This window comes from Eucalyptus grandis, chromosome 2, assembly GCF_016545825.1.
Source record: "Eucalyptus grandis isolate ANBG69807.140 chromosome 2, ASM1654582v1, whole genome shotgun sequence".
NCBI classification, from domain to species: domain Eukaryota; kingdom Viridiplantae; phylum Streptophyta; class Magnoliopsida; order Myrtales; family Myrtaceae; genus Eucalyptus; species Eucalyptus grandis.
Window position 1 is genome coordinate 27,995,329 of NC_052613.1, and position 23,926 is coordinate 28,019,254.

Consider the following 23,926-nt stretch of genomic DNA (forward strand, 5'->3'; position numbering starts at 1 on the left):
TTACACCACCAACCCCAGATTTGAGTCTATCCTCACCATTAATTTCCTGACCTTGCCACTCCTAAATCCTCCTAATCAGCATGAAAATCCCAGCCCCTTCACACTGGTTTGCCTGCCATTTCAAGCGAGTCCAGAGAATGTCCAGAGAAGTGGAGTCAATCATATGAAAGCTCAATTCAGGCAACTCAATTGGCCATACCCATTTTTTAGACCACGGGCAATTAATGCCAAACCAATGGCCAGACCAGACCTACTAGTTCTGTGACATTCTCCACTACTATTTAAACGACCCTAAACCCTCTTGAGCAGCAAACACCCACAATCTCGACCATAGGTTTCCCTGTTTCATAAGCATTCTTCCCTTCTGTGTTTCTCTTGATTTCTTTCCCTAATCGTCTTGTGTTTTGTGCTCTTTTTTTTTTCAGCCATGACGAGAAGGAAGGTGAAGCTTGAGTACATAGCCAACGACTCCTCGAGAAGGGCGGCATTCAAGAAGAGAAAGAAGGGCCTCATGAAGAAGGTGGGCGAGCTGAGCACCCTGTGTGGCATCAATGCATGTGCTATCGTCTACGGTCCCTATGACCGTCAGCCAGATCTCTGGCCGCCTTCCCGAGTGGCCGTCCAGCGCATCATCTCAAGGTTTAAGGAGATGCCGGACATGGAGCAGAGCAAGAAGATGGTGAGCCAGGAGGCCTACCTGAGGCAGCGAATCACAAGGGCGAACGACCAGCTCAAGAAGCATAGCAAGGAAAACCGTGAGAGGGAGGTAACCAAAATGATGTTCAATATCTTGACTAGCACATTCACTGGCACTGCCCCGGTTTGGCCAAGCCTGAGGGTGATGGATCTCCATGACCTTGGGTGGGTGGTCGACCAATATTGTAAGGACGTCGTCAAAGGTCCGAAAACCTCAAAGAGGCCTTGGGGATCAGCGGCAGCGAAGTTGCGGCACCCCTGCCACCGCCGCCTCATGTGCCAGCGGAGGAATATCCTGAGACTGAAGGAGTGGGGCAAGTGGACACTGGCGTACAAAAGCGACCATGGTTCCTCAACTTGGCCAATCCCCAGAGCCCAATGTGCCAACATTCTCTGGGAACGAGCTGATGCTGCTTCCTTTGGTGGCAACCCCAACAACAACACCACCAACAATCCCCAAAATGTTGTTTGGCCAAACAGCAGCAGCAGCAGCAGCAGCGGCAATCCCCCAAATGTTGTCTGGCCAAACAACCAAAACGTGGTTTGGCCAAACAACCATCCCTTCTTTCCTTGAGAGGAGAGGGGGATAGGGTTTGTTGTCTTTGGATTGCTCGAGGGATTATCTGGACATCTAAATTTCATAAATATTTTATGTGTTTTTCAGCATTATCGCATGGTTATCTTTTCTGTTCATCGTTTAGCTTAATTCTGTACCCCCTTGAGTGATCCAATTGAATTGTCATTTGGGTTTTATTAATATGATATATGTGTTGCGAGCTTTCAAGAATTTCTCGGTCCTTATGGAGCAGTCATGGTTTCTTACTACTGCGGCAAAATGAAGCACATCGGATTACAACTTCCCATTAGAGAGATTTTTAGAGGGTCGATCTTCTGCATTTTCACAGAACAAACAATTATCGGTTCATAATCTAAAAGGACAAGCCTTTTCACGTAGATTTTCATAACTAAAGGTGGGTAGAATCGACCGTTCCATTGAGTCCGTGGATCTTTTAAGATAAAACAATTTCATAATCAATCTGACTCTAATATGTGTTTGTTTCACAAAAACTCAAGATTTGGAAAAATATTTTCTAAACAACGAAAAATGTTTTCATTCTTGACAATAATCTATGCCTAATTATTTTCACGATTGATGAACAAATTTTACACCCGTTCATTTTTATAAGTGATAAAAATGTCATTTTCAAAAAATATTTTCCAAATCTTGAGTTTTTGTTAAACAAAAGCACCCATAATGTCTAATCTATTTTTTGATCGACAAGGAATCAACCATACCCATGTTTGTGTGAATCAAACCCATGTTTGAATCTATTGAAAAATGGAAGAACCAGGTAAATTTGGGAAGCAAGTTGCAAAAAACCGATAATTCGTCGAACAAATGTAAAAGAAGAAAAAGGGGATAAGTACACTATCGGTATTAAAAAGTTGTGTACGGCGCTCACTTTTGGTGCCAAAAGTTTCTATTAGATCACTTAAGTGCCAAATCGGAGAAAAAAACAATCATTTTGGTGTCACCGACAAGAGATTCGGTCAAAATAATTACGTGACTTTTATATTTAAAAAAAAAATCGAAATAGCTTTTAAACAATGTCATTTTTAGTGCCTTAAAAACGACGTCATTTTCTGTCTTCCTTAAGAAAACGACATCGTTTTGCAGTTCTAAGTTGATGGCCTCACAAAAATGATGCCGCACAACTCATTTGGGGATTTTTTTTTTTGGGATTAAAATTAGGGTTTTTTTGTCCGATCCTCGCCCAACGCCAACCTAGCTCACTTGGCGACTATCACTCAGTCGCCGTCCCTCGGCCACTATTGCTCGGCCTCCATCGAAGTTGCTTGCCACAGCAAGACAAAAGAAAAAAAAAAGAATAGAAAATCCCGAGGGAGAGGGAGGTGTTGATGGCGAGGGCGGAGGAGGGGATGGCGGGGCCACGGCCGCCGTCGTCATCGCAGCTAGCTTCGTTGGCGACCTCCATTGTGTTCCGGATCTTCGCGGCTACCATTGGCTGGATCACTTGTGCTTCTAGAGATTCTTCAAGTTCGCGCTTCCTCTGCGCCCAGCCGATATTCCTTGGGAAAAGGCAATGGTGGGGCTGAAATTCAGGGATTTGAAAGGTCGACAAGGTGATTGAAAATGGAGGAAAACTTTTTGGGGGAGGGCGGAGGCGAGCAGGTGGTTTCTTTTCTGGAAAACTACTAGTGTTGTGTTAATGCGTTGCTGGTGTTGTTGGTGTTACTCTTCGAGGAAGAAGATAACGCCTTCTCTCTTTCAATTTAGGGATTTAGGGTTTTGAATTGGGGGGAAAGACACCAAACGGCGTCGTTTTGTTGTTTAAATGCTGACTATACTCTCTGGAGAACCACAATAGCTTCAAAAATTAATAAAAAAAAAAGTGTCACGTTGGATTTCCGGCCAATTTTATCAGCGTTGGCATTGAAATGATCATTTTTCAAACTATTAACACTTAAGTAATCCAAAATAAACTTTTGGCACCAAAGTGAGTACCATACACAACTTTTGGTACCAATAGTGTATTTACCCGAAAAAAAACCACTAACTCATGGTGTTTATTCGGCATAAGGAGGATGATGTTTGAATTACATTCTAATGCGACATGATATTTTAGGCATCGCTTGAGGTGAATTCACGAGCAATTGCAACGCTTATTCATTTTATTTATAGAAAAGGAAATGTATGCACGGATTGGTTAGCAAATTTGGCCTTACCAAATTTTGAAGCGAACAAAGATTTCTCCGACCATCGCGTGAGACCGACCACCGGTAGAAAGGAAAGAAAAAGCATAAAAGGAAAAAGAAAGAAAAAAGGGAAAAAAGAAAAATTTAAAACTTATCTACATCAACGTGGACCACACTATGTAGAATGGTGGTGCTGACTAGATCACAAATATTTTCCAATCAAAATTTGGCCGAAAGGACTACATTGATAATTAGTCAAAAAGTTTATAACTAAATTATTACAATTGAAAGATTTACAATTGAATTGACACAAGTATAACAGGTTTTTAACTTTTCTAATAATATTCCCATATTATTATGGCCAAGATGAAAAGTTAAAATGGCCAAGATGCAATTAAGGGCGACAATGAAAATTATTCATGTAGATTCATTCGATTCACAACATTGGTGGACAGTCTATAGGAACTGAGTATTCTCATGATGGACCTCAGCATATGGTTTCGTAATGAGTAATTAGCTTGTTGATATAGTAGAATAAAGCATCTTATGACATCTCGTTCTCGACAACTTGGGAAGGAAATTAATGTACGGTGGGAGGGAGTTGATTTGATGAGACTTAAGATTTTTTTTTTCTTTTTTGGTCTCTTTGATGGAATTAATCCCTTTTTCTATTCGAACTCACTCCAACATGCACAAATTTTCCCGAGACAGGAAGAATATTCAACACAACATGTACATGATTTGGAAATTTTTGTTTCAGGGATTTAATAATTGGGGATTCATAGATTTGGTATTGATTGTTATCATTTTTAAAACATACAGCATTTAAATTGCCATAGCTTATTTTATGATCGAGTTTTAGCACGATTTTCCTGGTATGTCTATGATTACCATCTCGAGCTTAGTCCTCTGTGCGGCCTTCATGATCATGTAACTACTCACTTGAACTCAAGATGCCCTTACATATACTGTAGTCACTTAATTTTAGGTGAGAGTTCAAAAAAGGTTTAAACTTATTGCATTAATATCAATTCAGTCGTAAATTTTTTAATTGAATCAATTTAATTTTAAATATTTTTCCATTTGTACCAATTCAATTTATCCGACCAATTTTGGCAAAAAAATCATTGATGTAAATGCTATAGACGCCAATCATCTTACGTGGCACCATCAATACTAAAGTTGACATTTTTTAATAATATTTTGACCATTTATTTTTTTATAATTTTTTTGGTTTTTTCTTTTTCCTTTTTTGTCTATTATTTACTTCTCTTTTTAGTCAAGGCATAAGCGACAACGTCCTCTTAATTCGCACAAATATAATAGGTTTGAGATCTTTTTTTTTAATAGTGTTCCCTTAACTTTAGTTTCTAACTTTAAAAAAAAAAAAAAAAACTTGTAGATAATGATCAATTTGTTCTATCAACCCAAGCAAAAACAATGGACAAACAGGTTGAATGAAGAAGCTAAAGAGAATAATTTCTACCATTTAGCACCAAAGAGCTTTCGCAATCGAAGTACTATGCAAAAGAAAATTTAAACAAGTCCAGATATTTGTGTTGATCGTGGTGCACTTTAGAATCAACTTAAGGACATGCGAATCTGAAAGTTGTTCCTCCCAAGAACTGCTTTTCATCAATGCCTGGCCACATCCCAAGAAAGATTTTTGTTTGATCGGTGGGACCTATGAATAAGATTTAATGAATGAACAATTTAAAAGTTGTCGAGATATATCTCAACCTGATAAATACAAAGTTGGATCTTTAAGAAATGTTGCTTCTACCTCACGGATTCAATTGAGATGAGAAAAAGATGCACACGATTGAAACCAAAGCTCTTTAAAGTACCGAGGGAAAGCCAAAGATAGCACCAGATGCTTGGTGGAGTTAAAAGAGAGGATTCTCGAAGATATAGGTGTCTTGAAGCACGTGGTACTCCAAGTGTCTTGTTAGTTTATCCGTTTATAATCCTAGAATTTAATCCGATGTTTAATGCCGCGTCTTTTTCCATTCGATTAGACCTCTGAACCCCTTCAAAGTTCTTCAATTGGTCCTTACTGTTTTTTATGATTAACACCCATTTTGATTTAAACCGAGCTAATATTGTACATCATTTCAATAACGCATAAGCTCAAAGAGGAAATGGCACCTCCAAAGCTTAAATGAAGTACGCTAACGACTCGTTTTAACTATATCTAATATGAGATTTCTTGTGTGTCTTGCGTTGCTACATAAAGTTCATTTTCCACAGAAAAATCATGTGGAGCCTATTAAAAAATATAATCCACACTTCACTCTCTAATCGCTTTATCTTTTGAAGTAAACAGTTCCACGTCCTATTTCAATCCCAATATCAAAATCAAGGATCTCGAGTTCGATTCGATACCCTCCTTTCACTCAATTATGGGTTTCCTTAACCGCTTAAACAAGCTAAGTATATGATTATTCACTCAACTTCAAGCGAGTCTCGTGTGTGCTGTTACATGCAATCAACCCGAGGGTTTCTTGCAGAATAATAACTTTGCTGTATTAAAACTAAAATAATTCAACTCTAGATAACATCGCTTGTTGTCTATGCACGATTGGATGGGGGCAAAATCATCAAATGGCACCACTTAAAAAAAATATATATGTAGAGGCCCGAGAATAAAGCAGAAGCGACAGTGACTTCAAAAGGTCTGGGTTGTGAACAGCTCTATCATATTCCTTCGCAAAGAAGGGGAAAACAATAGCACCAACCCCACTAAGCCATTTCAGGATTAGTCTATGAGTTTATGGGATTGGGAGTTATTCTCAGGATTTTTCAATTTCGCGTTCTAACGTTAATATAAACTGCACTTGAATGTGTTAGATAAATTACCACGCATCTAAAACAGTAAAGAAATTCAGCGACAAAAAAAAAAAAAAAAAAAAAAAAGAACACTTTGCGGCATCCACCTAGATTTGTTACTTGTGTCTTACCTGGTCCATGAAATAAGTAGGGTACTTCATGGACTCGGGATGACACATCTTAGACTCTCATGTTATTCGGCCCGTTGAAGTCTTGCTCGTGATACCGATTACCGTATGTGCTGTGTGATTCTCTAGAGTACTTAAATTTCAAGTTATGGCCTTGGATAGTTTGCAACAAATTGTAGAATCAACGAAGAAGAGTATGGTAAACTAACTCCACATCTCACTGTGCCAACTGAGTTAACATTATAATTCATGTCTATCCCCACTGAACTACAATTTCTCATCTGTCCATCCATACAAATGTAATACAAAAATAAGCACACGCGAAAAGTTCACAAACGCAGAAAGAAGCCATTTTCGCCTCAGCATCAGATCAGCGGAACAAGCCATGGTTTCATCTAAATAGCGGCGATTGCGGGTCGCTCGTACTCCGTGAAACGACTCTCGTGGAATTTCTCGATGAAAGCAGCAGCTTTTCGGTCGATCCCAGGCTCAGCCACATACCTCCCCTTGTCATAGTCGCTCGCCCATATCTTTCTTGGAGCCACAGGTTCGTCCCGCGCATTGTTCACTATTCTCGTCGTCGATTTTCTGGGCTTGAAGAAGTTTGAGAAAGAGAAGGCAGGTGAAGAGGTTTTGTTGCTGTAGCTCTTGCTCTGCTTGTTGTAGCCCGCCATATGCGAGTGAGAGTTCACAAAGGAGGGTTTTGATCACTATGCACTCTCGTTTTGAAAGTAGGAATTTGGTGATTCTAGGGAGTGTTTTTCTTTGGTGAAGTTTCTCTTGGGTTTCATCTGGGAAGCGGGGCTCTTGTACTTATAGTAGCAAAGGAGAATCTTTTGGCTAAGGAGAGAGTGGGAGAATTCGAGATAGCTCCGGCCAATGATGAAGATATTTAGGTCCATGTATCGACCGGAATAAAGTAATAAACAAGACTTGCCGAGTTTGGACCAGATATGTTTTAAGGCTGTTTCGTCTAAACTCTGTGACGTAAATATCGGAGTATTTCTTCATAGATGGAGAAGAAAAAATCACACTCAAGAATTGGGGGCCCTTCGAGTGGGGAGGGTAGACTCCACCACATCTCGTAAAGAATGTTTGAGAAACTGGCAAGTCGATATAGTAACTGCCCGTGTCGATGAAGGTGGAGGGATGGGTGAAATACCTATTGTAAGGTCGACTTGTATTTCGCACAATATCTCTCAACCGACTTATCGACCTTGTGCCCCGATAGAAGAAAAAAATTGTAGGGTTTTAAGAGCATTTATATTAGATCAATCTATGAAAGTTTGGTTATGCTTTACCCTATGACCTTTAGAGCTTTCGCATTGTAACTTATGTATATTTGCACTCATTCTTTATTCTAAAGAATAGCGCATAGAGTGCAAATTGAGAGCCATAGTTACTCAATGGAAGCATATTGACAAATTGTGAAATTAAGCCTTGTTCAGATCATCGAAATATTTATTTTTCTTTATCCTAATTTATACTTATGATATTTTGGTCAAAATTTGAAAGTAGAATTTATATCTCGGGTCTTAAAGAAACTACGGAAAACTATGTATGACTTCTAGAAGTTGATATTTGCTCCGCATGGGTTAATTCACTTGGTGAAAAGTTATTTGCTCAAAAGCATATTTCTTCTGCTCCGCTACTTTTCTCCCCTGGCCCTTATATTCCGTCTTGGGCACGATTCACTTTACGTGCAGAACACTATTATATTAATTATTTTAGCAACATATTATATCTGGAATGGACTGCTCTTGCTTCTTATCAAACCTATTTTGTCCTTTCCCAAATCTATTTTTTCATTTATTTTTCCATGGTTTATTCATCGATTAATCCCGAGTGTTCAATAATACTAGCTTGTGCTATTTCCTCTACTGATAGAGAATTAGGGGTCAAAAGCATTATTAGAAAATTAGACATAGAAGCAATTAAAATGAGTACTTTTGTAAGAATGAAATAATTATATCTTCCGTTTTATTAAAGAACTAACAAAAAATGCCGTACATGAAGTCTCCCTTTTCACTGTCTTTCAAAAGTTTGAACTTGCAAGATTCCAAAATAATGGAATAATCATGATAAGACAGGGAGATCAAGGGGAAAATGATAAGACATAAATAGATAAAGATAAAAGAAAGTAATCAAAGAAGTTGGCCAAGGTTTCATTTTCATAATATATAGGTATATATGTATTTACACACGCATAAAACATTCTTATTTCCTAAATTTTAGATATACTAAAATTGATTAACTAAATTTTTAATTAAGACTCCATTTTTTGATAAAAATAAATTATTTAGAAAATATTTTCCTAAAATGATCATTCACATAATTTAAAACAATTAGTAAATGGAAATTATTTTATTATTAACCATAATTTATGTCTAAATATTATAAACAATGGAAATTTTTCATTCATTCATTTTTAAGCAATTCAAGTGATTAATTTTAGGAAAATTCTTTAAATAATTTATTTTCCCTAAATAAATGCATCCTAAGTATTTGGTAGAACTTTTATCGAACATTTCATATTGTCTACCTATTAGAAAACCTATCTCTGATCTAGCATATCGCTCTGTATACTAATCTATTGAGTAATTTCTATATATAGATGTGCTTTCTTTCTTTAGGCAAAAACTTCTTTATGCTGAAATATTTTATTATCTTCTTCATTGTTCGTTAAGATATGTGCAAGTTCAAAGCGTTCTTTGAAAAGCTAATCATAAGAAGAGAATCTTTTGGTACATTTTATACATGTGTTTTTCACATCAATAAGTTAATGATTTCTTGCTGTAATCACATCGATTAAATAAATACTTCTTCTTTTTCTTTATTTAAGCAGAGAAGAAGAACGATTCCCTATTGCTCTTTATTGGAGTGTTACCCGAAAAAAGTCTAATAGCTTTTAATAATGTATACGCATCGATCAACGGTTAGGGTTTCGTTCATCGTGGCACGTTGTTAATTTTAATAAAGTAATCTTGTGATAATTTAGTTCATATTAAAGGAGGGTTAGGCAGGGATTGAGTGGAGAATGTATGAGATGCTTCCGGAATTTGTTGGCAAGATCATGTACTCAACAGATCTTGATTACTATATATGCATAAAAAGTACAATTATTCACACGTGTTTGAAACATGTGTGCCATGTAACCTTTTTTTTTTTTTTTGGGTTGGGGGTGGTCCGTGTGCCATCTATATTGGCCTCTCGTTATATCTTATGGCAAAAGTTAATAAATAAGGAAAATAATATAACACGATCATCTCGTCTGTATCCATCTCCTCATGGCTATAAAGGGTGTCTCCTTATACCCCACCATAAATATCGTATTTTTGAATATTAACATATAAATTGATTTTAAAAATAATTTTTAATGGGGCTTGCTTGTGGATCATCCAATCCATAGTTATATTTACTCCATCTATGATGGATATATGGATTGAATCTAAGTAGATATTGACCCAAAAAAAGATAAAAAACATAAAAGGTGGCTGGCTTCCGCTATTTCCACACCAAAAGTAGCTGCTTCCACAGCCTCGGAATTAGGCGATTATAATACTAATCAATTTGAAAATTGTCCTTTCTCTTTAGTGAATAAGTTTCATGTTCATTCCTAAGAGATTGTAAGTTTCTTCTCTTTTATCTCCTCTTGTTAGATTGCATCCAATTAATCAACTTAATTATTTTTTAGGGATATAGTAAAGGCTCGATTATGATCTATTTGATAACCATTCTATTAACATGAATAATTTTATACTTCGAAATGATTTTTTTATTCTATTTCATAAGCAAATTTCTGAGAATTTGAAAACATTTTGAAACTATCCAAAATTTATATTCCCAAAGTTAAAAATGTGTTTGGTAAATCTCAAATTCTTTTGTAATTAGAATTTCTTTTAATTCTTTAATAAATTTATTATATTTTCTCTTTTTTGCTTTTCTTCTCCTCATTCTTCCTCTTTGGCTAGTTACCAACCCAGTCGTCATTGGCGTTTGACTAAATGATGGCCAGCGACCTCGTCGAAGCGTTGTTGACCTTGAGCAAGGCCAAGCCTCGCCGGGCCGAGCCTCCTCAGCAACTAGGCGAGGCTCGATCGAGCCTTGGCTGAGCAAGCTTGGCCTCACCAAGCCACCGTGAGATCGACCTTGCCAAGGCCAAGCAACGCCACCCTTGCGGTGGCCCGACGAGGTGAGCCTCATCCAGCCATCAACGAGGCTCATCCTCGCAGGGCCACCATGAGGGTGGCGATATGGGTTTGGCCAAGCTCGCCTAGTCGTTAGGGAGGCTTGGCCGTGTCAAGGGCCGACAACGCTCCGACAAGGTCACTCGGCAAAGAGGAAGAAGGAAAAAGAAAAATAAAAGAAGAAAGAAAAGAAAAGAGGAGGAAAAAAAAAGAAAATGGACTTGATTATGGAATTGTTCTTAGGAATAAAGAAGTAACTTTTTTCTACTTCTTGATTATGTTTCAAATTTATTCCCGATAACATATTTGTTCCTAGAAACCAAAAAGTTACTAATGAATTTCTTCTTCTTTTTTGTTCTAAAGGGCAAAAAAATAGAATTAGACATTATTTGACCGGTTAACAAACGGACCTTTAAAGTAAAAATCTTCTCGTCGAAGATTAAAAAAAAAAAGTCACCATGTTAGGTTTTTCCAGTATATTTATTTGAAATTTTTGAAAATGCCGAGACTCTCCTTTTCATTTTATACCAGACATAAAAGTTTTGCAAGTTTATTATTTATTAACGAGACGAATATGAATCCGAATATTCATATGGGAGTCTATAAGAACATGTGGGACATGTACTTGAGAGAGTTGCGGTAAAAAATTTTAACCTGCAAAGAATTTTGCATTTTATTTTTTATTTTTTGCTTTAAATTAATAGCCAAGAAGTTGAATAGGTGGAAAGTCGAAATGAATAAAAATTTATTTAACTAATAATATGTAGTCACAAGTGGCCATTGAAGACCTCATGCACATTTTGCTATGGGAATGAATTATTCATTGCAAATAGACTTTAGGTGTAATGTAATTATTGAAAGTCAAAGTTTTTTTGCAAAAATACAAATTGCGTTTGGTAAAAACTCTTTACAAAGTGACTTTGAATTGAAGTAGTGTTTAGCAAAAACACTTTTGCAATTAGCTTTGGTTGCATTTTCTATTTTTTTAATTAAAAAACTCAAACGCCAGAGTCGACAAAGCCATTGGTGAGTCAAACTTGGCACTAGGGTACATCAATTGAGGTTGCTCGACCTTGAGCAACCTTTGGTGAGGGTCGTGCGACCCAAGCCACCATTGCTTGAGGTCGCGTGACCCAAGCAACCACCACCTAGGCTGTGAGAGTAGCACAAGACTTAGGCGAGGGTTGCCTAAGGTCACGTAATCGCCGAAGGTCGCAAGACCCAAGCCACAGTCGCTCAAGGTCATGCAACCTCTGGCGACGATCGCCTAGGTCGCGCAACCCTCATTGACCCTTCGCCGGCCAATTATGGCCTTGCCAACCCTTGCCAACCGCCCTTGTGTGAAGAAGATGAATAGTTGTAAGGAGGGGCAAAATCGAAAAACGAAAGAATTGGTAATGATAGTTTTGAAAGGAAAAAACATTTAATCCTAGTTTCAGTATTCCGTAAATGCTATTTTGGAAGGCAAGGCAAGAGTAGCGTTTAGCCAAAAAAACCTTTTGCAACATGCGTTGGTTTTATTTCTATTTTTTTACTAAAAAAACTCAAACACCAGAGCTAGTGAAGCCATTGGTGAAATAGAGCTGGTGTTGGCGTACATCGTTTGAGGTCACTCGACCTCAAGCTCTAGCGAGGGTCGTGCGACCAGGCAACCATTGCTTGGATTGTGAGGGTCACACGAGACCTAGTCGAGGGCTGTCTGAGGTCGCGTGATCACCGAAGGTCATGAGACCTAGGCCACAATCACTTAAAGTCCGGCAACCTCTGGCAACAATTATTTGGGTCACACAACCGTCACCGACCCTTCATTGGCCAAATCTAGCCTCGTTGGCCCTTGTCACCCGCCCGCATGTGAAGAGGATGAATAGTTACTGGAGGGGTAAAATCCAATGAAAGAATTGGTAAAGGTAGTTTTGAAAGGAAAAAGAAAAAACATTTAATCATAGTTTCTGTAAATGTTATTTTGAAAAGTTGGATAAGAATAACATTGGGCTTTTAACGTTTCTAGGGCTAGCATTTAGCTAAAAGTGCTTCAAAATGCATGCTAAACACCTCAGCATTTTTTTCAAGGGCCCTTACAAGCTGAAAGGCCATTGGAAAAATTAAACCAAAGGCACCCAACATCAACATTGGCTGACATTTCGACGGCCTCAGGTGTAGGTATTTGTTCAAACTACGTTTGGCAAAGTATTTTCGAGCAGCTTTGGGTTGGGCCTTAAACTAAAATTATGATGTTGTTTGGACAGGGGTTATCGAAGCATTGGTATTACTACATTTACCGATGTTGTTTGGACAGAGACAGAGAGACGATCATGGCTGGGAAGCTTGGCGTTCATAGTAATAGACAAGATATTTTAATTTTGCACTTCCTTTATTTCATGGAGTATGAATAATTTGAAAATATTTTTTAAGAAAAATCGTAAATATTACTTTAAAAATAAATGAGAAATAAATATTTTAATTATTCATGAAAATATTTGAATATGAATAATTATTAGTAGTAAAAAATATTTTATTATTAATTATTTTAAATGACATAAACGATTTTTATGAAATTACTTTAGAATTATTTATTTTTAACGAAATAAAATTAAAGCTTTAAAAGAGAGGGAGGGTTTGATGACATTATCCTAAAGTCCAGTCTTGAATCAAGAAATAGCCCAAACGTGTGAGCCAGTCTTCCTCCTTCCTTCAGCTCTTCTTTAGGGTTTCGAATCGGTTTTATTCCGCCCCTGAACTCACGTCTCCGGCCACCAAGATCGCCGGCGATCGCAGGCCGACGACCGATTACGGTAACCCTGCTCTTGTTCTGTCGCTGTATCTCTTCCTTAGGCTGCTCCATTTTGGTCCACAGGTTAGGTCAGGTTGAATTGAGTTCTTGTTCTGTCGCTTGCTAGGTTAGATGCGAGACTGCTCTGTTTTTCTTGCTCTTGCTTGTTGGGTCGCTCATTTTTTGGATGGGATTCGCGGGGACATGCTTGGTGGCCCGGATTCTTCGCGGGCTTTTCTGGGTTCTTTTTCTTGAAAGTTTCGTGATATTATTCTTGCTGAATCTTTCGTCTCGCGACTTGGCTCAGGTGACTGCCACAATGAACTATAGATGGCGCAATTCAGGCGCTCAGGACGCGGGCCCGGATGAGGGAGAGAAAGTAAGTGAGATGGTTTGCGAATGTTTTTAGTGCCTGTTGAGGAAGGAGTTGGTTCCACTTTCTTGAGCTTCTTGAAGTGGATTCGTGCTGGATGTATAGGCAGTTCATGTCTTGGGTGTGTGCTGATGATGTGGGTTACTTGCCAGGATGCTGTCGATGATGATTTTAGAGAGGACTTTCGGCTGCCGATCAATCACCGGCCGACTGAGAATGTCGATCTGGATGATGTGGAACAGGCATCCCTGGACACGCATCTCTCGTCATCTAATATTGGTTTTAGGCTTCTCCAGAAAATGGGGTGGAGTGGAAAAGGCCTTGGGAAGGATGAGCAAGGTACGTGCGTGCTGTGTGTGAAATGTAGTTTTTCAGCTTTTCTTTGTCCTTAATGTTCAGACTATTATTCTGTTGAATCGTCCGTATCTGGAGTTCCACTAGGGTGTGGTGTTTTGCAGTAATTTTCCGAGTCATTTTTATCTGGGGTTGCAGATCCAATTTTGGGAGTGAAAAAGTTAAATTCTCTGAACTCAACATTGGACCTTGGAATTGTTATGTCGTTTTTAAGCCACGAACATTTTTTATTGTAAACTTGAGTTCTAACCTGAGAGTGGGGAACAGGGATCACAAGATATTGCTCTTTCTCTGCTGCTTTTTGGCAATGCTTTTTTAATGTGTATGGCATGTTTGTTGGTGTCATATGCAGGAATAACTGAACCGATTAAGTCAGGAATGAGAGACCCAAAATTAGGCATTGGAAAGCAAGAAGAGGATGATTATTATACTTCGAAGAAAATATTCAGCGGAGAAAACTTGAGATTGAGATTGAGGAAACTGAGGAGCAATTGAAGAAGCGGAGGTATGCAACTGAAATCAATGTTCTCGTAGCATTTAGATATTAGTGAGCACTTAAATTGTTAAATTGTAGATATTAGAGAAGTTGATGCATTACTTTTGTGAACCCATACTCAATAACAGAAGGCAGCATATAGCACATGTGCATGCCTTTTGAGGGAATGATATATCATAGGGGAGCATCAACATTGGAAGATGTTGAGAATTTCCTGCAGTTTTTATTACCTGGTGGCTTCTACTGCCCCCTTCGTGCACCTTATGAACATCCAGGTCATGGCAGAACGTGAGCACAAAATCCAGAGTGAGGTCAAAGAAATACGCAAGGTTTTCTATTGTGATCTTTGCAACAAACAATACAAATTGGCGATGGAATTTGAAGCTCATTTAAGTTCATATGACCACAACCATAGAAAGGTGAATGAGCTTTCTTCTACTGATCTGTTTTGCTTTCTCGCATCTAGAATAATGGAACTTCATCAATTTTTCCAACACCTTGCCATTTTGCAGAGATTTAAAGAAATGAGAGAAATGCACGGTGCTAGCAGTCGTGATGATCGTCAAAAAAGAGAACAGCAGCGTCAGGAGAGGGAGATGGCGAAAATGTATCCGACAATTTTCTTTTGCTTCAGCCATTATTTTGAGTCAATGGATTGATAAACATTGATATCCAATTGCTATAGTAGAGATTGTTCCTTAAATGCCAAGCAGTGCAGATGCCCGTAAACAGAAACAACAGCAGGAGGAACCTGGGTCATCTCCAATTCCAGCTCCAACAATAAGTGCTACTGCACTTGCTGATCAGGATCAGCGGAAAACATTAAAATTTGGGTTTTCTTCGAAAAGCGGAACCTCCAAGGTATGTTTCATTAGGGAAAAAAAATCCTGATTTAAGATATGATTAAACTATTGTGGCTTTTAACTGGTTGGCGTGTCCTTTTTGTTGCTGTGCAGACCTCAGTCAAAAGTGCCCTGAAGAAGCCGAAAGTAGTTGCTTCAGTTTTTGGCAATGACAGCGATGAGGAATAGCATTAGTTGATGCTTAAAGCTGAGTAATTCCTTTTATTGTGGGCAAAAAGGTTTTTGCTGAGGAAGGATAACCAATTTTATTGTGCTCTTGTGGTCTTTAACTTTGTATCGTGTTGGCACTTTAGGGACAAATTGTAACATGCCCGTTTACTGATATTTGTATCCAAAGAAGTTACTTATATTCACTTAATTGAAGTGCACTATTTGAGATTTGTTGAGGTCAGATGATATAGTTGGCCTTCTCCCGGTTGAAATGTTTCAATGAATTCGTGCAGAAGTACTTATTAACTCTATAAACATGCATGCCATTACCAAGTTTCTGGATATCTTAAACAAAGCCTCCAATTTGGCAAATTTTGGAGTATGTGGTGAAAGAAGGCTATCCAAAGTGCCCTGCTATTTCTGGGCTAGTCTCAAATTTAGATATTTGCTCAACATTGATCTGCTAAACATGATTGGGTGCAAATATATTTTGATTGAAACTTTTAGAATGATCGATACCGTTATCTGCATAATTCTGAATAATGACCATTGATCATGAGTTTAGGTAATTGCCATTGAATATGACAGTCGATATGGCATCTATTCTGAGATCAGTAGTCAATCCGAGTCCCCAAAACAAAGAATAAAAGCTTGAGTTGGAGGATGCCAGCCGTTAAAATGTAATCAAATGGAGTACGCAGCACATTCAAATTCATATCGATGCAGCAAATTCCAATGGTCAAATTGGTAGATGTCTGGAAGTGCTGTAGAATGTCAAGTCACCAGTAGTCTCCGCATAAACAATGGCCATCAGCGAACGGAACTGATGAAACCAATTAAAATCCCTGACGACAATCTCTCTTTAGTAGATATCGGAAGCAAATTTCATCACCGTGTGACAGTCAGCGCAAGTCCTTAGGTTGCAACTCAAAAAGCCTATCTGCGACCTCTCTGCCCATTTCGAGATTTCCGCGATTTGCGCAAGCACCGACCAGAGCTCCCCATGCTCTCACGGCCACTTTGATAGGCATCGATACTATGAACTTCTTCGCTTCATCTAGCTGGCCAGTGCGACCAAGTAAATCGACCATGCTTCATCTAGCTGGCCAGTGCGACCAAGTAAATCGACCACGCAAGCATAGTGTTCGTGTCGAGGGCTTATACCAAAATCCTTACTCATGGAATTAAAATATAAGAAGCCTTCGTCAACACGCTCAGCATGGCTTCATGCCCAGAGAAGACAAACGAGGGTAATATAATCAGGTTTAGTTCCTTCCCCTAGCATATCCTCGAAGAATTCGATTGCTTGATCAGCTCACCCATGCTGCTGGAATGCAGTAATCATCGCACTCCAACATACCACGGTTCGACCCTCAATCTCTTGAAACGCCCGAGTGGCGTCAGCTAAACTGCCACATTTCGCATACATCATGATCAAAGCACTTCCAATGTAGCTGTTGTTAACACATCCACTTTTTATATCAGACTATGAATCGAGGTGCCCTGGCTCAATGCTGAGATAGAAGCAGCAGCATGAAGCACAATAGAGTACGAGACCTCGCTAGGAATGACACCTTGACTTCTCATGAACAACAAAAAGTAACGGCAAGCCTCTCCAAACTTATCATTACGGACAAACCCCGTCATCAGCGCAGTCCAAGAAAACTGCATTTCGAACTCCACTAGTCTGGAATTGCCTAAGAGCATCATCTAACGACCCGCATTAACAATACATGTCCGGTGGCGAATTCTCCACGGACCATAAAATCGTCAAATTCCGCTTGACAGCCAAACCACGTACCTGCCTTCTGAATTCCCAAGCCGCAATTTACTGGCACGAGCACTCAACGCGCCCAACACGATCACTTCATGCGGCGCAATAAAATCTCGCCGAAGAACCTCCCTGAACGCTAAAACGGTCCGCTCAAGAAAACCCGTTTTGCAGACGCCCCGAAACCATAGAACTCCAGGTAACAGGGTTTCTCTCGGACATTTCGTCAAACACCTTCTCCACGGCGTCCGCACGGAGCGCTTCGCGTACATGTCGACCAAGCACTCCCCACAAAGACGTCGCGTCCAAACCCATGTCTGATCACCTAGCAATGAACCTGTTCGCCGTGAGCCGACACCGCAGTCTCTGCGCAGGCAGGCAAAACGGCAGAGAAGGTGAACTGGTTGGGGCAAACGCCGGTGGTGATGATCCGGGCGGGTATCTGGGCGACGTGGCTGGCGTTCTTGGTCCGTGAGGCGGCGTTGAGGAGGCCGTTGAGTTGGGCTGGGGTGGGTCTGTGCAAGAACTTGGGGAATACAGAGGAGGAGGAGGATGGATGGATGGATGGATGGATGGATTGCTGTGCTGCTTTTGCTGGGGATCAATGGGTAAGGGAGTTTTCATGGGGACAGGGAGCAGTTCCTTAAACATCAAAGGCGACATGCTGTCTTCTTGTGTATTGAGTCACGTAAGGGAATAATCTCTTTGTTTCGAAAAACTATCCAAAATTTTCGATTTTAACTTAAGTTTTTTAATAATTTGCGAAATGTGTTGGCCAAAATTACTGATTCATCGTGCCAGGTGGCACGCATGTATAAACGATTTTGGTCATTTTAAAAAAAATAATGTCAATTTCTTGCTCCCCTCTAAGCAAAAGGAAAAAGAAACAAAAAAGATAAAAAAAAAAAAAAAAAGAAAAGAAAAAAAAAAGAAGAGAAAAAATCGCAAAACATCCATTTCAATTTTAGCCGTACTAGGTAGATGGTAATGTTGATTGGACCATCGAGTCAATTATTTCTATCAACATTCGCTAAAAGGATGACATCGACAAATCGTCAATAGATTTGTGATTAAATTGACTAATAGTTAAATGTTTATAATTAAATTAACAAAATTAAAAAGTTTTAAGATTGAACCGATCACCGTATAATAGATTTAGTTTTTTTTTAACGATTATCGCTCTCTTTTTTAGGTCATTTAATGTTCATCCAGCGTTATTATAGTTGAATGAGGACTCATTGATTGCATGCCGACTTTATTGTTGCGATAATATTGCAGCCTTGCAGTAGACTCAAAGAAAATTATAAAAATTCAAATAATTAAGACGACGACGACGATCATGACAATGACGATAATGACGATTTGAGTTCACCTCTAAATAGCTAACTCTTGATTTGGTTGATGACTCTTCGTGATTATTTTATAATGCGCTTACCATTCAATGGATTTGAGGTATCACTTGAACAATTTTGGTATTTCATTCAACAATTTTGAATTTCTTGTCAAGTGTGTCCATCCTTCTCCGACGTTCGGGTCGGGCTTAGAACATGTGGCGTGCATATCTGTAATTTCTTAGGAAGCTGCAATTTTGTTGAAGAAAACATCTAATGTGAATCTTGTGCAGTGAATCACTTTTTATATTTAAAACCAAAGGAGGGAATAGCCTTTGTCATTTCGTACAATTTCAACGTCATCATGGACGAAGATGTGACCAAAAAAAAAAATTAACATTAGGATGACACATCCTTTAAGGGATGACTCCGCTAAACTAGTGTAACTGATATTTGACCTAAAGACGGCAGCCCAAATGGAATTGCGAATGTTGTACCAGCCAACATTATCGCAATCAGATTAATAATTTGATGATTACTCGGAATTGCATTACAACTGGATCGCGATAATGTTCACCTACAACATTCGCAACGTATTCGATTTTAATTTTGTTGTCTTTGGTAAAAATCAATTACATTGGTTTGGCAAATATCCTTATAGGATGTTTCATCCTTATGTTAATTATTATTTCTTGGTCACATCTTACGTCCATGGATGATGATGAAATTGTACACAAAATGACAAAGGCTACAAAACTATTTCTCCTTTGGTTCAAATATAAAAGTGATTTGACCTCATGACAAGAATCATATTATATGTTTTCTTCAGCAAAATTGCAGCTTTACAGAAAATTGTAGATCAATACATGCCACATGTTATGTTTGACGAACGTCGGGAAAGCTAAATGTGCACACACTTGACAAGAAATTCAAAATCGTTGAATGATACCTCAAACGCATGAATGGTAAGCGATTTTCAGGCCAATCACGGAGAGTCATCAACCAAATCAAGAGCAACTATTTAGAGGTGAACTCAAATACAAGAGGTCAATGACGTCAAAAGGATATTTTAATAAATAAAGGAACTCCTATACCCTGCAGATTCGAACTTTAAGAGCTAAAGCTCCTAGAACAGCAATGTTGTCCCTCACTTCCATAAAGAACTCAAAAAGCATATAAATGTTGCCCACGACACCCATGATATATCTTCCAAGTAGATCCTTGCCTATTAGTTCTATGCTTACGCAAGGTATATACTACACAATTTTACGTTCACCCATCGCGCCTGAAAAATGTCCAAATGAACGGAACAAGTAAAAAGATTGTCACATCGGATAGTAACAGAGATGTTGGCGTTTCCTTGCATTCTCTTTTCCTCATCACCCTCCTCCTACTAAGATTCCACTATTTTCTCTTGACATAGACACACGTCCGCACAAAGCATTATCAAATGGCTAATTCCCTTCTCTACCAAAAAAAAATATTTTAATTGAGGAACCATTTTGGAATTTATCTCCGTGAGTCTCATACCAAACGTAGCACCACTACAAGCAAATCTCAAGTTCATTGCATAGTACACATGTTATAATGTGAAGAGGGTTATTCTTGTTTCTTTTCTTGATCAACCTAATGCAATTTGTCCGACCTTTTCCTCTCATCGAGAGCCAAGAGAAACATAGATCAATCTACACGCTCGCTCCTTTTCATTGACTCCCATTATACCAGCATGGTATCGATGACAAGAGCCTTTTCCCAAGCAAATAACCGCAGTGGAAATGTGAATCAAACAACAAACAAAGCACCCAAATTTTCAAAAGCGTGATGAAAACCAAACCTTTAGCTTAATGACCACTCTATTCTAAATCCGTAATCACTATAACCGTGTCACGCCTTAGTTAATTCGGCCAAATATGACAAGAAATTTTTGTACTGTTTTTCCAGAAAAACAGTGCACAAATATTGTAACAGTGGAAAGATGAGAATGATAAACACAAGAAAAGACAAAGGAGGAAATGGCTCGGGATTTAATTACTATTAGCAAAGTTGTCCCTGGGTAAACAAGATTGAGATTGGCAAAATCTAGATGGATTATGGAGTAAGTCCCTAAAAGGACCGTGATCTCAATCATATTGATTTCTGGCATACCGAGAAGCCAGCCAAGACCATCATGGCTTTGGCAGTATCATGATGGGAAGAGAAGCAATTTCCTCGAATTCAATAATATGGTCAATAGGAAATGAAGAAAATGTTCAAATCAGAATATATAAGTGGTTCCAAGAGGGGCATCGTTGAGGTCCAAAGAATAGAAACGATCCACAATTTTTTTTTTTAGAGTTAATGAACTTTGAAATGGGAAGTTGGAATGAGCGATTTCTAAATAACTTGTTTGATGAACAAACCACACAGAGATCTTAGCTATTCCAATCAAGTGTCGACTCAAATGATGAACTAGTGTGGACGGGCACCAAGTGTGAAATATCTCGCAAAATGGATATGATGATCGACAAGAATCGGTAAAAAGGCACAACAAGTACAACTATCAACATCTTACCAAATCCCAAAATTTTATGGATTGCATTTTGAAACTTATGCACAAACGTAGCATCTTTCTATGGAGTTTATGTCAAAATACCATTCCATCCAAGGAAAATCTATGGAAGAGAAATATCTTAACCGATCCTATATGTGACTCAGGTAGAAGCTAAGTGAAAATGATTGAACATATATTCTTATGTTGCCATTGACGTAGAGCTCGATATCATAAGCAGCGTATCCTTAAGAAGGCACATGTGCACCATGTTTATCATGTTGGCTCTAATTGTTTTTGTAAAATTCTTGAATGCTTGGGCTTTTGTCCTGACCAATTGCTCGCTATGTTTCAATGTTAATTTATAGGGCTCCGACTCCAATTGCTTCCTCTCTCTTCCGCGCTTGTGTTTCCCAACAATGCCCATTTCTTCCTTCTATGATATGGTTCATTTGCTCACCCCCTTGTAGGTTGCACATATTTTTCTTCCCACAACAAAGAATACCCACAATGTCACACTAACTATTCTCTCTCCTCCTTGCTTATTTCCCAACACCGCCAATTTCTATTTGCCTCAGCTTGGTTGCATATATTTTTCTTCCCACAGAAAGAATACTAATGATTTCACGCTAACTGTTTTTCTCTACTCTCCGCTCGTTTCCGAACAAAGCTCATTTCTTCCCTTGAATATGGTCCATTTTTCAAAATACAGCAACCTATCTCCACTCGTTTCCAACGCTCATTTCCTCCTTCTAGAATACAGCTCATTTCCTAAGCGATTAAACCTACCTTGGCTTGTTTTAAAAATACAGCTCCTTCCTCCAAGAAATGCAATTAAAAAAAAACCAGAACAATGAACCGATCATCTAGGTGGTGTATCTCAAGCCGATTTGTGCCGTTGGTCGTCATCAATCTTGAGTCTAATTAGTCTTGGATCATTGGAAGGATGTAGGCTTGTACCAAGGCTCGAGTCCTTATGGTTCAATCTTAGCTAGAGTTGATGTGAGGATGTTTGCATGTTTAACAATAAGATAATCATGCATGGATTGTGTGTTTAAGATATCGTGTAACGAAAACCATCGTATGGAGCTTAGACAATACCTTATGGACTCGAAAGGAAATTCGAGATGCCCAAGGAGAGCCGCACTTCTAAAACCTAGGAAAGCATATTCTAAATGCCCCGGAGATTAGGATGCCATGGTTATTGGACCATGAAGCCCACGCGGGCCAAAAAGCAGACCAAGATACACCATGGCGAACCAAATAGCATACTAGCGTTTTTTGATGCTGAGAACCTTTTTGGCCAACAGCCACGTAAACCTTCCGAGGTGACGCTAGCCCATGACCCTCCACTGGGAAAGCACGCGTAATCACCTAATGGCTCACAGCCTTCCCGCAACTTGCGTCAAAATTTTCGAGCTCCCGACCTTCGCTCAAAGGTCGAGCCTATCCATGTGAGCCACCACGCCGGTGATTGTGAATGTCGTCTTGATACATACACAACTAGAGATTTCAAACTCGGGACTTCATTATACTAATTATACAACCAATGCCCTTTGAAATAAATTTGATTAAGTATTAATTAAAGTATCGGTAGCTTGGGCTTCCATATCTTAAAGTTTTCTGACCATTCTAAAAATGAAAAGAACAATTAATATATGAGAAAATGTGCAATCAAGTATAATTGTAATAACAAATGCAAACAACAACCTAGCGTATCTCTAAAAAAAAAAATGGCATCCAAGAAATCCTATGATAAAGCTCCTGTTGATTATTCAATTAGGTTTCACTTTTTTATTAAAGGATTTCTACAATTGCTTTAAAAAAATTAAAAATCTAATTCTTAAGCTAGTTTCTTAAATTTCTGAATTTTGGAATCTCCAAAACTAATTATGGATTTCTTGAATTTTCTAAAATTTTTACGAAGTTTTTAATTTTTCAGGATTTTTTACTTTTTTTATTATTTTTAAAGATATTATTTTATATGGGGAAAGGGACTTTATGGGTTAGAGAACCCAATCCGGATATGTTTTGACCGAGAACCTTAATGGTCTAGGTAGAGCTTGAATTCGGTCAGCCCAAACATATCAAATGCGCCCATTCGCGTTTAAAACCATGCGCCTCCATTTATCTCATTTCTATTATACACGGCCCAACCACTAAGCCTCTCTGCGATTCACTAGGCCAACTAGATCCGACCCATTGGCTGGATTTGACCCCTTTTCTAGTACAACCGATTTTTATTCTTTATCTTTTATTTTTATTTTTTAAAATTTCTTTCTTTTTTTTTTTCTATATTTTTTTTTCTGCATCATTTTCATCCCGACCTTGCTCATGCCCACTTTCTCTGTGAATCGACCCGAACCACCTTCCTCCTCCGACGACATCTCTTGCCTCGGGTTCAGGGCCACCACCCTTCACCGGTCGTCCACACCGACCGGGCGCCAAAAACTAATTGGCTGGTGATTGCTAACACCGCCGGACTAGCTCCGGCCATGGGATTTTCGCGACTATAAAGGCATGTATGACAGAAACCCAATAAAACTAGCATAAAAATCACTCAAATGTATATTAAGTGAAGAGGAATTGACCGACTATGGCAGCCCCTAACCGCAGGCTTCACCGGCGTGAGAACAGATTTTCCGACGAGGAGGCGTTCGTCCATGGCTGACTTGGTAACGCATATATGCCATAAAAACGAAACGCAACATTACCTTCATTTAGTCGATGGAT

The 23,926-nt window shown here is 38.8% G+C and overlaps 1 protein-coding gene and 1 pseudogene across 1 annotated transcript; both read left to right on the top strand.

The window, feature by feature from the left end:
• The first annotated feature begins 427 nt into the window (after positions 1 to 427).
• LOC104435028 (agamous-like MADS-box protein AGL80) lies at positions 428 to 1,270 on the top strand. The gene has a single exon (XM_010047859.2). The coding sequence runs from the start codon at positions 428 to 430 to the stop codon at positions 1,268 to 1,270; it is 843 nt and encodes a 280-aa protein (XP_010046161.2).
• An 11,934-nt stretch (positions 1,271 to 13,204) lies between these two features.
• LOC104431586 lies at positions 13,205 to 15,794 on the top strand (annotated as a pseudogene).
• The last annotated feature ends 8,132 nt before the right edge of the window (positions 15,795 to 23,926 follow it).

What these genes read in the sequence shown, in the direction of transcription:
- LOC104435028 (XM_010047859.2), top strand. Translation starts at nt 428, where the DNA reads ATGACGAGAAGGAAGGTGAAGCTTGAGTACATAGCCAACGACTCCTCG.